A 15,592-nucleotide genomic window follows, 5' to 3' on the forward strand; every position below is an offset into this window, starting at 1 on the left:
TCTTGTTCACTCAGAAAAAAGTCAAAATACAGCCATTAATGTTTGAACATTGCCCACAAAAGTGAATACACCCTAGATTAAAATCTGGTAGAGAAGGGGTCGTATTGGCCCGAATCATCTCGAAATGAAAAGGGATTAAAAGGCATTGGCGTGCGTTTTAACCTTTTTTTTACATTGAACTTTTTGAGTCTGCACCTGGCTTAAATAGATTGGTGTGAGATTTGAATGCAATACTATGGAGAGTATGATGATCTGCTTCAGTAGTCACAGTGCATGTTGACATGCATGTTTCTTTAAGATGTAATTCAGATTTCCAATGTTGACAGCATTCATGCATCCCCAAACCATGTCAGTCCCAATACCATGCTTGACCATCGAGAGGATGAACTTTTTTGTAAAACTCACTTGTTTTCCACCTCACATGCTTGACACCATCTAAAGCCAATTTGTTTATCTTGGTCTTTTCAGACCACACAACATGGTTCCAGTGATCCATATCTTTGGTCTGTTCATCTCTCTTAAGACCAAGATAAGCAAATGGCTAAAGTGAACAAACTACACATTGTAGGCCTATGTAAGACTACCGTCAGATGTCACCACTGTAAGATTTTTGTTGTCTGGTGTTGACAAAAGCCTCCAAATGCTCCTCGGTGGAGGCTAGAGTATAATTTTGTGGATCACAATGAATATTGATATGGAATATAATGTTTCATTAAACAGCACGATTCGGAACAAACTGCCCCCTGTCACCACCATCAGATTCATGCTACCAATGTCCCCAACATTAGAGGGAGTTTTACATGTTTGTGACATGTTTGTTTTAAATGAATGTGATTACAATATGTATCTTCAAGGTTCTTTCATTATTAAAACAATTCTTTTTAATGAAAAAAAACACATATTTTTTACTTTTAATCGCGTCTGACGGTGTTGACAAAAATATGTAAGAGCCCATTTTATGAAAAAAGTAAAATACATGGCTGCACAGTCATGATAATATACTTTTACAGGTATGTAAGATTTGTGTGCGATAACATACTTCTATATTTTGGATATGATTTTTTTTCTTTCAAAATTGAAACCTGTTTTAGCCACATTCTCAAGAATCAGTGACATACAGTACACACATGGATACAGTAGGCGGCACACATAACTGCTCACATTTAAACTCTTGAGGTGTGCTTCACTGCTTCATACCCATCAGGGAAGGGTGGAGGTGCTACTGTGCATGAATTGAAGAGCACAGGGCAGCTGGCCAATCCTAGAGGTTTTGACCCGCATGGGGGCACCGAATGTTTACCACACATTACGCAACCTGGCTGTGTGTGTCTATGTATGTATGTGTTGTGTGTGTGTGTGTGTGTGTGTGTGTGTGTGTGTGTGTGTGTGTGTGTGTGTGTGTGTGTGTGTGTGTGTGTGTGTGTGTGTGTGTGTGTGTGTGTGTGTGTGTGTGTGTGTGTGTGTGTGTGTGTGTGTGTGCATATGAGAGAGAGAGAGAGAGAGAGAGAGAGAGAGAGAGAGAGGGAGAGAGGAGAGAGGGAGGAGAGAGAGAGGAGAGAGAGGAGAGAGAGAGAGAGAAGGAGAGAGAGAGAGAGAGAGAGAGTGTGTGTCCACCACATAGTGTGTGTGTGTGTGTGTGTGTGTGTGTGTGTGTGTGTGTGTGTGTGTGTGTGTGTGTGTGTGTGTGTGTGTGTGTGTGTGTGTGTGTGTGTGTGTGTGTGTGTGTGTGTGTGTGTGTGTGTGCGCGCATGCGTGCTTGTGTGCTTGTGTGCATGTGTGCATGTGTGCGTGCGCGCGTGATTTCCTCTCAGTTCTGCAACTGTATGTCTTTGTGCAATGTATAGGACAAACTGTTCCATTCTACCCGGTTAGATGACACACAGTGTCGTTCTGTGACATCTTCATTGGATATTGAATACGTTCCTTATGAACAGAAGATCATTTGTTGATGCTGATCATTAAATGAATTTCCCCATGGCAGGATAATTAAAGGCATACTATACTATACTATACTATAAATGCTTCTGTAAGAAAAGAGACCATGTAAATGCTGGATTTGTCATTTAGATCCTGATGCCAACAAGGAGTCATTGCCATATTGCATCTTCATTTTGAGACTAGGTATCTACAATCTACCTGTGTCATGAAGCTGTTTTGAGAAATGTTGTCTATAGAGATGTAGGCTGCACTACTCAAGTTAAGGATATGACTTTTCGCAAATGTAGCCCCCTTTCTGAGTTGTCTATGCTGTAGAATGCCCCTCACCATTTTTTTTAAAAATTTTGCTGCCATTTCCATATTTGGCTAATTTGGATTTTTGTCAGGCTGCTTTAGCATGGTTGTCCATGGGCCTGTCTGATTTTGTGCTTTTACTTTTTTAAACCTGTCCTTAGTGTCTTAGTCGTTAGGAGTTCACTGGTATACTGGTATAGTTTCCTTGGACAAATTTGGCATGCTTTATTTAGCTTTTTCTAAATCTCTTTTTTAATTTAATTTACCTAATTTAAGACTTGATTCATTTTAACACCACAGCTCCGACCCAGGACCCATTCGCAGCCCACTTTTGGGTCCCGACCCACCAAGTTAACAAACAGGGCCCGACATGGTGCCTCCAGTCTTGTGTGTTGTGCTCTCTGATTGTTCTGAAGCAAGAATCTTGCATGCATAATTTAAAGGTCACAGCAAGCAAGTGTCCGGCCTTAGGCACACTTACTGTAGTTGACGTGATCTCAGACACTCTGTCTATTTGCAGATTACTGATACAAAAGATTCATTTTGGGTTTGAAAGGACTACAAAGTATTTAGTCACGCGTATCATGCAACAGAAGCATACCAGGAGGCCTATACAGTGGTGTTGAGCTGTCTCTACATGCGTTTCCCTCCATGACCCCTAATGCTAACTTGTACTCACATGTTTAATATAGAATTCATATCTACACCCTGGAGTTGGGTGTGCAATGGCCGGGTGTGGCTTCCTTCCTTGTTGAAGATTTTGTTATAGTATGTGTGAAATTGTGACGCAATAACATCTTGCATTGTGAGCCAGTTTACAGTAAGTCTGTCTACCAGTGCTTTGGCTCTCAATTGACCTGTCTTTGCCTGTGTGTGTGTGTCTGTCTTTTCAGCCATGTCTCGCAGCTGCAGCCTCCAAGGTGTGTCCCATGTAGAAGGCAGTGGTGGCCGCTACACGCTAACGTATGAGGATGCTAAGGCCTTGTGTGAGAGCCTGAATACAGAACTGGCGACAGAGGAGCAGATTGAAACAGCCTACAATAGCAAAATGGAGACATGCAGGTGAGAACACACATTACATTGTATTATATTACACTGCACATTGGCTTTTTTTTAATCAAAAGCGACTTACACTTATTTACAGGGTATTGGTCACAGTCCCTGGAACAATGTGTCTTGCTCAAGGGCACTTCAGCCATGGATAGAGGTGGGAGGGCGGGGTCCAACCTGCAGCCTCCCCCTCCCTAACCACTAGGCCATGGCTGCCCACGCACACGCACACACAAGCACACGCACGCATACACACGCATACACACGCATAAACACATTATTACATGACATTACATTACATTGCATGTGGCAGACACCAACCAAAGCAACTTACAATTGAGGCCATAATCATAGTCAACATCACTAGCAGATGCAAAGACACAGGATTGTACAGAACAACAAGTGCAGATGCTAAGAAGGGTTTTTTTTCTCCCCTCAAATTGCCATTTCTCCTTTTCAGATATGGGTGGACCGCCAACATGAGTGTAGCGATTCTGCGTCATACGGCACGTGAGCAATGCTACTTGAACAAGACTGGTCTCAGTGTCAAGAAAGACAACAACACAGGGCTGTACGACGCTTACTGCTACGATTCATCAGGTGAAACACTGTTTGGAACAGTCTACCTCTACATATCGGCCAGTGCTAAGCCCTCTCACTGGCTACGTTCAAAAAGCATCAGAAATCACATTCATTCACTGAGGCCACTAAGTTTGGGAATCCCTGCCCTAACCCCAATCTCCTTTTGTAAAGTGACCTTGGGAAGGCGCTATATAAAATTGAGCTATTATTATTTTTTTAAATTATTATTATTATTATTATTATTATTATTATTATTATTATTATTATTATCATTATTATCATTATTATTATTAACAATAATAACAATAATAATAATAATTGATAACCTAAACAGGACAACTGACAGCATTGGCCGGGCCCAAAACAGTGTCATCTGAAAAGCCTACCACATCCAAAACATACTATGTAATGAGAACCCAATCCATCAGCTCCACACCACCCCACCCCCACTCCTCCCTGGGCCCGGAGCAAGTGACCCCTTTGATTCTTTGACCCCTTCGCATGACAGAGCCTATACTATACAGTACATATGAATGGATACAATGCATGGATTCTCCTTTTCACTTTATTTGCTGAAAGCCTGTTTTTTTTCAAATTCCAGTATTAACACATTACAGAACGTTAATTTTGATTTTTGTCTGGATTGTTTATTTGCTTGTCCGTATTATGTTTATGGCATGTAATGATATCCTCTTTTTCTTCCAACAAACAGATATATCAGAACAATTGAATTGTGCGTCACGTTTCAACAATAACCCGGAAGGTAAGATCACTCAGCTTTGAACACCTGTTCAATAGGTGGCCAGCTCTCAAAGCGACACCCCTAAATGTGGCATGTTAGAGCTGATTGAACACATTGTAATGAAAGATTAAGGTCTTGTGTTTTTATGTACTGCAGACTACTTTGGGGCAGGGATTTTCGATTTTCATAGACTGAGGGCACCTTTTCCCCAAAAGGGTTGAGGCATTTGTGGTAGAAGGCGTGTTTGCAGGTGCTTAAAGGTGCACTTTGTAATATTTTTTGTTGTTTATTTCCAGAAATCAAGCTGCCCATTCACAATCACCACCATCAAATTCTAAGTATTAATTATGATTGGAAAAATTGCACTTTTCATGCATGAAAAGGGGGATTTTCTCCATTGTCTGCAATTTTGAACGTCCAGAAATAAACACAAAACTTTCTGTACTTAAAGGTGCACTTTGTAATATTGTTTGTTGTTTATTTCCAGAAATCATGCTGCCCATTCACAAATATTACCTTTTTCATGATTACTTACCACCACAATCAAATTCCAAGTATTCATTATGACTGCAAAAATTGAATTTTTCATGCATGGAAAGGGGGACTTTCTCCATTGCCTGCAATTTGAATTTCCAGAAATAGACATTTTTAGCTAAGAATCTTACTGTACTTTGGTCATTTTTGTAAATATTAGTTCATTATTTTGTAAATATTCATGGAAAGATCAAATTTCGCAGTAGACAGCACCGTTTCAATGAGCAGCATAGTTGCAATACCTACTCTAGTCACCATCCTACACAGTGCACCATTAAGGCATCAATGCGTCAAGTAGGCCTAATTCAGTTTTACCTTTCTCCTGTTCTTCCCTATTCTCTTACGTCTGACTTTACTGATACACAGTGAACACGAATCCACAGTTTCATGTCTGCCATTTTTCAAATGAAGAGCTCTTTTCCAAAATGAGATATATCCATTTTATAGAATGTTGGGAAATTGACATTTTTGTATTGGGCATTCCATTGAATTGCATTACAAAATGCATTTTATAGAGGTTTAAAAAGCATGTTCTCAAAACATTTGAATGGCAAGAATTCACACATAGATGATAGGACTACTTATCAGTCAATTCCAATATTAAAATGCAAAAAGTCAAAAATGGTGGATATAGCGTTTTGGAAAAGAGCTCTTCAAATTCAAACAATGCTTTTTTGGAACATTGGGCCTGCTGTCACATGTGGTCCCAAAAATGTACCTCCTAAGGTACAATATGGTGTCATAAAGAGTCTGTTCTCATCTCATCTGTACCTCATTGTCTCTGTACTTATTTCTCTGCATGTAGACCCTAATGGGACAACAACAGGAAACGCTGAGGAAGCCACCAGGGGTCTTGATGACCCGCTTACCTTCCTGGACGACGTGGTGGCCACGGCAGACCCAGCGCAGCACGAAAACTTCACCAACGTGGAAGAGTCCACGGACATCCCTCAGCCTGCCTCCTCCGAGGAGGGTGTTTTCTCCGAGAGGGTCTTCACCTCGGACGCACCGTCGGATGAGGACCAGGGCACCGCGACGACACAGGTGACCAGTGTTCTGCTGCCAGATGATAGCACTGGATCGGGGATCCAGCCGACCTCCGAGGAGCCGGAAGTCACCCAGCCCACCGAGCTCCCGGTCAGCACGACAGAAGTCGAGCCGGAACAACAGCCTGAACACAAGCCTGAGCCTGAGCTCGAGCCTGAGACCGAGCCCGAGCCCGAGACCAAGCCAGAACGCCGACCGGACACTGTCAACACAGGTCAGTGCTCAAACGTTATGGTACAAGCAGAGAGAGTAGAGAGAGAGAGATTCCATTGGCCCATTGTTTCCGGGTTCTATTATTGGGGGGGAAATCCACCTTTAGGCAGACCTGAGGACTGTTCTATTCAATGCTAGGAGCATTATGACACGCCCCTTTAGGCAGACTGGAACCTGGTCATGTTAGGTGCCCATAGAAACCTATTATGTTGGCATATCTCTATACTTAAAGAATCTCTGGTACAAGTGTCTTGTTTTACGGGTGTACTGTGCCTGTTTTATGTCCTGTCCTTTCCGTCCTGGGTTGAGTTTTGTTTATAAGTTGATGAAAATACATGTGTACATGTAAGTGGTGTATTACTGATTTGTCTCAATCTAATCTCAACGAGTAAGAGGTTGGCTTGTCAGCCATTCACATACCATGCATGCCACAGGAGAACAGAACAGTCATTCTGGACTCACCCTACAGTCCAGCTGACATAGCCACACAATCACATTTGCCCATGTACTGTATACTGTCTGGGCTACATTACATAGATACCTTAGTGTGAGGGCAAATTAATGCATTACTTTGCTGATTTTGCCGTACGATTCTGGATGTCTGATCAATTGGATGCTGCTTTGATTATGAGAAGGGGAGCTGGCTATGCACACCAGAGTATCTCACTGCCAGGCTATCTTACTGCCCATTTTTCAGTAATTACGTAAAGCAAAGCTTGGTAAATAAAGTGTGCTTCCTTTCACTGTACATTCAGGGCTAGGTTTGGGGAACAGTGTTGCAGCTGTGGCTGCCTTGGCAAGGTGGTTAGGGAAGTGGACTTTAGATCAGATGATTGCAGGTTCAAATCCCATCCTTACCCCTCCCTACACCTCTATCCATGGCTTAAGTGCCCATGAGCAAGGCACCTTACCCCACACTGCTACAGAGACTGTAACCAATACCCCGTATCTAAATAGCTGTAAGTCGCTTGGATAAAAAGCGGCAACTAAGTGTAATGTATGTAATGCTGCTTTATGGTACATGTAGGCCTATGCACAGCGATGATCTGTGCACAGCGAAACTACTTACAATACATGTACATATGGTGAAATGGGAAAGTGTTTTGCTTAACAGGGTCTTTTTCACTGTGAGCAGTGAAGAGCAGTGTTAATTTTGTCAGCTTTTTTTTATTTAGTCGTAGTCTTAGTCACAATGACGAAAAACAATTTTAGTCTTAGTCATATTTTAGTCATTGCCTTCCCAATTTAGTCGTAGTCTTTGTCTAAATGACGAAAATCAATTTTAGTCTTAGTCAATTTTTAGCCATTTTAGTCATTTTAGTCAACACAGTACATAATAAAACTTCTCCACACACTGCTTCTCTTTTTAACATACAGTATATCATTGACTGGACAGAATAAACCTTCTCCGCGCACTGCTTCTCTTTTTAACATGTATCACACTGTGCAGAATGAAAATTCTTCACACACTGGTTCTCTTTTTCTCTATTTTATTGAACACCAGTGTTAATTTAGTCAGCTTTTTACAATTTAGTCTTAGTCTTAGTCACAATGACGAAAATCAATTTTAGTCTTAGTCATATTTTAGTCATTGCCTTCCCAATTTAGTCTTAGTCTTAGTCTAAATGACGAAAATCAAAAAAGGGCTTTGACGAAATATTTTAGTCATAGTCATGGTTGACGAAATTAACACTGGTGAAGAGATGAGCTCTTATGAATGTATGACTGCATTGTCATCAACCCATATTGGAAATGAGATGTGAAAGGTACAGGTCACAACTAGAAATGACAATTCATTCCCAACTCTCACTATGATGAAGTTCGAAAAGTCAAATACAGAAAATAATAAATGTGTATGTGATGCAGCGTCTAGAATTATTAGCTAATTTGTATCATCACCCTCTGCTTTGTTGTACCTTGTTCCTCCTATATACATGAATTTGTCTGTGTCAGTCGACATGGTTTTCACGGAAGTGATTAACTGAATGACATATTTCACAATAATAATAATAACAGTAATAATGACTATGTTTTATATAGCACCTTTCAAAGTAACCCAAGGTCGCTTTACAAAAGAAGATGGGGCTAGGGAATAGAGGGAAGAAGAGAGGAGTGGGTAGAAGTGGAGTTGGGTGGCAGGGTGGTTAAAGGGACACTGTGTGAGATTTTTAGTTGTTTATTTCCAGAATTCATGCTGCCCATTCACTAATGTTACCTGTTTCATGAATACGTACCACCAGCATCAAATTCTAAGTATCCATTATATCTGGAAAAAATGCACTTTTCATGCATGAAAAGGGGGATCTTCTCCATGGTCCGCCATTTTGAATTTCCAGAAATAGCCATTTTTAGCTTCAAAACTAACTGTACTTGGGCCATACAAGAAAGTATTAGTTTATTACTTCGTAAACTTTCATGTCAAGATCAAATTTGGCAATAGGCAACCCAGTTTCAATGAGCAGCATAGTTGCAGTACCTTTTTTGACCATTTCCTGCACAGTGTCCCTTTAAGGACCATAGGCCTCACTCAGTAAATTCATGTGATTTCAGGTGTTTTGCTTTGCACTAATCTGACATCGCAAACAAAACAGGGAATGGCAGCCATAGAAGTAAAGCGTGCAAGCTCCCTCGAGTATGAGTGGACTGCAAAACAGCACCCTCTGCTGTTCAACACTGGAATTAGCAGTAGTAGTAGTAGTAGTACTTTATTGTCCCCATGGGGCAATTTTGTTTGCAGTACAGACGCTGGCAAATGAGACACAGACAGGTATAACAAAGCAACAGACAACAATAAAAAGAAAACAAAAACAAAACAGACAGGAAAGACAGACCTGCATACACTATACACCCTTCTAGCTTCTACAATGTGTACCCTGGGTTGAGTTTTGTTTTCGGTTCATCGAAAGTAAATTAAGGCACCTTCAAAGCCATACATTTAAAAGACAAACTGAAGCTAACACAATAGTGAATATTTGACAAAAGCATTTTATGGTGCTGAAGAATCAGAGAATGGTGTCAAATTATTTTATATTTTCAAAGTGTTTCTTCCTCACACAATATGTAAACCCCCTTCAAAGCATCTCTTTACAATAAAGTGAACATAATGCTTATTTATGCTTATAATTTGTAGATCCTACGTACATAATATATATATTTTAAAAGAATATTACTGAAGGGCATTGTAACATACGTATGTCTTTGTGTGTCTTTGCAGTGCCTCCTGTGGGAAGGAACGTGAATCCTGAAGGTACTAACGAAGAGCGAAAGGATAAGAGTGGCAATGGTGAGCTCATGCACATAATGTACATTACCTGTTCATTTCTTCATGAAATTACAATTAAAATAGGCTACTTGGAAGTACAGAATGTAACATTTTCAAGGTTAAACCCGTGTTGCACTTTTTAAATTCTACACTTCTGTTGACTATCTATACAACTATAATATTTTCTTGTCTCTAACCGTATGTCTCCAACACCAGATTGGTTGGTGATTATAGGCGTGGTGGTGGCAGTGGCAGCCATTCTCCTTGTCTGTGGCATCGTTGCAACCAGGAAAAGGTGAGAGAATCTACAAGTGATTTGCCTATAACCCAGACATTGTAATAAGGATTGGGGCTTATCAATGGCAGTAAAACTAGGTGAAAAGTGTAATTAGCACAAATAATGTGTTCACTTGGGCACATGTGGTGTGGCAAACAACAAGAACTGATAGGCCTACATGACAAGAAACGAAGGCCATATATGTGCCTGCCTTACTGTCTGCCTGTCTGCCTGTCTGCCTGCCTGCCTGTCTGTGTGTCAGGCAATCTATTTTGGTGACCACTTGTTTGTGCGTCAGTGTATTTGGTATACCACTATCTGTCTTCTGTCCGCCCATGTCACCCCTCCTTCAAATTGTGTGTTTTAAAGGGACACTCCACCCATTTGCATTAGGCTTTCCATTGCTAGACACCCAGTCATACTTTTGAATGGTCGTGCAACACTCTCTCAATTCCCCCTGAGACAGGAGAAATCCATATTCACCTTTTAACCCTAAAGCGACCGACTGGGGTCATTTATGACCCCGGGCACATATTTTCATACACCATTTCTTCAATTTTCATCAGAAAAGCTTGTCCTTCTAGGAGTTTGTCAATACATAGGTTTTGCATGTTGTGAATGATTTTCGTGAGATTTGGACCATCTATGTGGGATTTATAATCAAAACACCTCTGGGGTCATTTATGACCCCGAGAGGATCCATGAGATACTCAACATTATAATGTCCATTGTTGTTGTAATTTTCAAACTCTGTTTTTTGTATTTTGTGTCTTGGGGCAGGCCATGGTCAGCAGACTTAAAATATTCATAATATAAACATTTATAGTATTAAAATATAATATATTATAAATATAGCTGCAAGCAGCAATGCGGGGCCAAGCAGTAAACTTGCCAGAGCCGCCACGGCAACAGAAGGAACTGCAGCGCCCCCTTTGGTCCAAATCTCGCCAATGTTGGTGTGCATTCCTTGGACGAGAGTGTGATCACGTAAACCAAGTTTAGTTTGAATCCGTTGAAGAGCTGTCGAGATATGAGCTCACTTCCTGTTACCTGTTGGTGGCGCTAGAGAGCTTGGGGTCTGGATTTTATTGTGGGGAGGTCATGGGATGGACTAGAATGTGTGCAAAAAATCCTAACAGAAATTGACTAACGGTTGCTAAGATATGACCTCTCTTCCTGTTTTGCCACCTTTATGACAATTTTGATTGGCTGTCACGCAAACAACAAGAGGTGTTCAAAATTCTTTCCTCTCCCCTCCCTCTCCCCCCCTCCCTTCTTCCCTCTCTGTCCCTCTCCCTCTCCCTCTACGTCTCCCTCTCCCTCTCCCCCCTCCCTCTCCCTCTCCCTCTCCCTCTGTCTGTCTGTGTGTGTGTGAGGAGGGGGTGGGGGGTGGGGTGCAGGGGCTGGGGCAGTGGGGCTTGACCCCCTGCCGAGAATGGTGTCAGTGAACGTGCGCAAGGGGAGCAGAGGAGACAGAGAGATGAGAAAAAATCCCTCCATTCTTTCCACAATTTTGAATGGCTGCTGTGAGCTGATAGTTTTTTCAATCGTTACGAAAATCCATACCTGGGTGCAACATGGTGTGAGGATGACCTGTGTACCAATATTTTGAAAATTGGGAGTACAGTTCAAAAGCTACAGGCAAAAATTTTGACCTGCTGGTGGCGCTACAGAGTTTGAGCTGGGGATATGATTTTTGTTGTGGTAGGTCCTGGGATGGACTACTATGTGTGTACAAAAACCCAGCCTAGTTTGACAAACGGTTGCTGAGATATGACCTCACTTCCTGTTTCGCCACTTTTACGACAATTTTGATTGGCTGTCACGGCTAAACGATAAAACATATCCAATATTCCTTGAGACCCCAAGTGTAGCTCAGTCCAGAGATACTATATACCAAGTTTCGAGTGAATTGGTCGAAAATTGTGTGACAAGTAGCATTTTATTGACTTTTACAAAATTCAAAATGGCGGAAAAACTATCCTGGCGGAAAATGACGTCATAGGGTGCGTTGGATTTGTCTTGGCCCAAGGATTCCAGTGATACCAAGTTTATGAAAATTGGCCAAGCGGTTCAAAAGTTACAAGCAGAAATGTACCTGCAACTTTGACCTGCTGGTGGCGCTAGAGCGTTGGGACTGGGGACCTATAAATCGCTGTGGGTAATGCTGCGACTGTCCCTTATGTGTGTGCCAATTTACAGCATTTTCCTACCTACGGTTCTATGGGCTGCCATAGACTTACAGTCGGAGAAGAATGGTGACTATATAATAAATATAGCTGCAAGCAGCAATGCGGGGCCAAGCAGTAAAGTTGCCAAAGTCGCCACGGCAACAGAAGGAACTGCAGCGCCCCCTTTGGACAAAATCTTGCCAATGTTGGTGTGCATTCCTTGGAGGGGAGTGTGCTCACATGAACCAAGTTTATTTTGAATCCCTTAAAGGGCAGCCAAGATATAAGCTCACTTCCTGTTACCTGTTGGTGGCGCAAGAGAGTTTGAGCTGTGAATCTGGATTTTTTTGTGGGAGGTCATGGGGTTAACTAGTATGTGTGCAAAAATAGCTAAAAGAATCTGACAAATTGTTGCTGAGATATGCCACTTTTATGACAATTTTGATTGGCTGTCACCTCCAAACGATAAGAGGTATCAAAAATTCTTTGGACACCCTAATGCCTATCAGTCTGAAGATGATGTGTACCTTTATGCAGGTCATTCTGACAAAAATTGTGTGAGAAGTAGCATTTTATTGAATTTTACAAAATTCAAAATGGCGGAACTTCCCTTCTGCGTTGACATAACGTCATATAGTGCGTTGGATTTGGCTTGGCCCAAGGATTCTAGTGATAATAATATATTTTACATCGTGCATATGGTTTAAAAGCTACAGGCAAAAATGTAGCTTAACTTTTGACCTGTTGGTGGCGCTACAGAGTTTGGGCTGGGGGTCTGAATTTTTTAGTGGTAGGTCATGGGATGGACTTCTATGTTTGTTCAAAATCCCAGCCTAATTCGACAAACGGTTGCTGAGATATGACCTCACTTCCTGTTTCGCCACTTTTACGACAATTTTGATTGGCTGTATCGGCTAAACGATAGAACATATCCAATATTCCTTGAGACCCCATGTGTAGCTCAGTCCAGATATACTACATACCGAATTTCGGGTGAAATGGTTAAAAATTGTGGGAGAAGTAGCATTTTTATTTAATTTCACAAAATACAAAATGGCGGGACAACTATCCAGGCAGAAAATGACGGCATAGGGTGCGTTGGATTCGTCTTGGCCCAAGGATTCCAGGGATACCAAGTTTATGAAAATTGGCCCAGTGGTTCAAAAGTTACAAGCAGAAATGTACCTGCAACTTTGACCTGCTGGTGGCGCTAGAGTATTGGGGCTGGGGACCTATAACTCGCTGTGGGTAATGTTGATGCTGCCTCAAATATGTGTGCCAATTTACAGCATTTTCCTATGTACGGTTCTATGGGCTGCCATAGACTTACAGTGAATTTCAGAAAATTCAAAATGGCGGAATTTCCCTTCTGCGTTGACATAACGTCATATAGTGCGTTGGATTCGGCTTGGCCCAAGGATTCTAGTGATAATAATATATTTTACATCGTGCATATGGTTTAAAAGCTACAGGCAAAAATGTAGCTAAAATTTTGACCTGCTGGTGGCGCTACAGAGTTTGAGTTGGGGGTCTGAATTTTTTTTCATTAGGTCAGGGGATGGACATCTATGTGTGTACAAAATCCTAGCCGAAACCGTCAAAGGGTTGCTGAGATATGACCTCACTTCCTGTTTCGCCACTTTTACAACAATTTCGATTGGCTGTCACGGCTAAACGATAACAGATATCAAATATTCCTTGAGACCCCATATAAAGCTCTGTTCAGAGATACTATATACCGAATTTCGGGCAAAATGGTCAAAAATTGTGGGAGAAGTAGCATTTTTATTGAATTTCACAAAATTCAAAATGGCGGGAAAACTATCCTGGCGGAAAATGACGTCATAGGGTGCGTTGGATTCGTCTTGGCTCAAGGATTCCAGGGATACCAAGTTTTTGAAAATTGGCCCAGCAGTTCAGAAGTTACAAGCAGAAATGTACCTGCAACTTTGACCTGCTGGTGGCGCTAGAGTGTTGGGGCTGGGGACCTATAAATCGCTGTGGGTGATGCTGAGTCTGCCCCGAATGTGTGTGCCAATTTACAGCATTTTCCTACCTACGGTTCTATGGGCTGCCATAGACTTGCTAAGGAGAGGAAAGGTGACATAATAATAAGAAAACCAGCTAACACTATAGGGGCCTTCGCCAGCTTCGCTGCTTGGCCCCTAATAATAATAAATATAGCTGCAAGCAGCAATGCGGGGCCAAGCAGAAAGTCCGACTAAGTCGCCATGGCAACCGAAAGAGCTGAGCAGGCAGAATGTCAGAGACAACCATAGTTATTTTTTACAAGCAGAAATATACCTCGAAATTTGATTTGTGACCTGCCGGTGGCGCTAGCGAGTGAGCTGGAGACCTGAAAGTTCTTGTGGGGAGTCATGGGATAGCCAAGAATGTGTGTGACGATTCCCAAAAGATTCTGACCATGGGTTGCTGAGATATGAGCTCACTTCCTCTTTGGCGTCTGTGTGGAGGATTTTGATTGGCTGTTACGGCCAAACGGTAAAAGATGTAATACAACCCTTTTAGGGATCTCTTCAGAGTGCTCCAGAGATCATGTGTATCACGTTTTGTGAAAATCAGACTACATTTGAAGGATGAGGAGCCTTTTATTGATTTTCACCAAATCCAAAATGGCGGGCATTCAATTGTGGCGGATATGATGTCAGAGGGTGTGTTGGATTCCTCTTGGACCAAGGATTATAACAGTACTACCAGATTAAAAATTGAGCTTGCGGTTCAAAAGTTACAGGCAGAAATGTAGCTAAAACTTTGACCTGCTGGTGGCGCTAGAGAGTTTGAGCCAGCGACCTGAATTTTTTTATGGTGGGTTATGGGATGGACAAGAATAACTGTGACAATTTGCAGAAGATTGTGAGCATGGGTTCCCAAGATATGACTTCACTTCCTGCTTGGCGACTTTCAGGCCGGTTTTGATTGGCTGTCACGGCCAAACGATAAAAGATATAAACAATTGAGGGCATAAGTTTTGTGAGGCTCAGTCCAGAGATGCTATATACCAATTTTCAGAAAAAATGTCAAAAATTGAGGGAGGAGATGGGTTTTTATTGATTTACACAAAATTCAAAATGGCGGAAAAACTATCGACGCAGGATATGACATCACCACTTATCGTAGATTCGGCTCAACCCAAGGATTCCAATGATATGCCATTTTTGAAAACCGGACATACGGTCCAAAAGTTACAACCAGAAATGTATCTCCAACTTTGACCTGCTGGTGGCGCTAGAGGGTTTGAGGTATGGACCTAAAAATTGTTTTGTGTACTCATAAGACAAAGTTGAATGTGTGTGCAGAAAATCAAAACTTTCCTCCAAAGGGTTCTATGGGGTTCTGTGTGGGTGATTTGTAAAAACAAATCTTAATATAGCTGCAAGCAGCAATGCGGGGCCAAGCAGAAAGTCCGCCTAAGTCGCCATGGCAACCGAAAGAGCTGAGCAGGCAACACTATCAGAGACACG

The 15,592-nt window shown here is 41.8% G+C and overlaps 1 protein-coding gene across 1 annotated transcript in view; it reads left to right on the forward strand.

The window, feature by feature from the left end:
* The window catches only part of cd44b (CD44 molecule (IN blood group) b), a 35,549-nt gene that overhangs the window by 14,774 nt on the left and 5,183 nt on the right, over positions 1–15,592 (forward strand). The window contains exons 2-7 of the mRNA XM_063196594.1: positions 3,126–3,294; positions 3,743–3,882; positions 4,577–4,627; positions 5,946–6,401; positions 9,615–9,683; positions 9,879–9,957. Of these exons, the coding sequence (XP_063052664.1) occupies positions 3,126–3,294; positions 3,743–3,882; positions 4,577–4,627; positions 5,946–6,401; positions 9,615–9,683; positions 9,879–9,957 (964 nt within the window). The remainder of the gene's footprint in view (positions 1–3,125; positions 3,295–3,742; positions 3,883–4,576; positions 4,628–5,945; positions 6,402–9,614; positions 9,684–9,878; positions 9,958–15,592) is intronic.

Source organism: Engraulis encrasicolus, chromosome 4 (assembly GCF_034702125.1).
Source record: "Engraulis encrasicolus isolate BLACKSEA-1 chromosome 4, IST_EnEncr_1.0, whole genome shotgun sequence".
In the NCBI taxonomy this organism is placed as follows: Eukaryota; Metazoa; Chordata; class Actinopteri; order Clupeiformes; family Engraulidae; genus Engraulis; species Engraulis encrasicolus.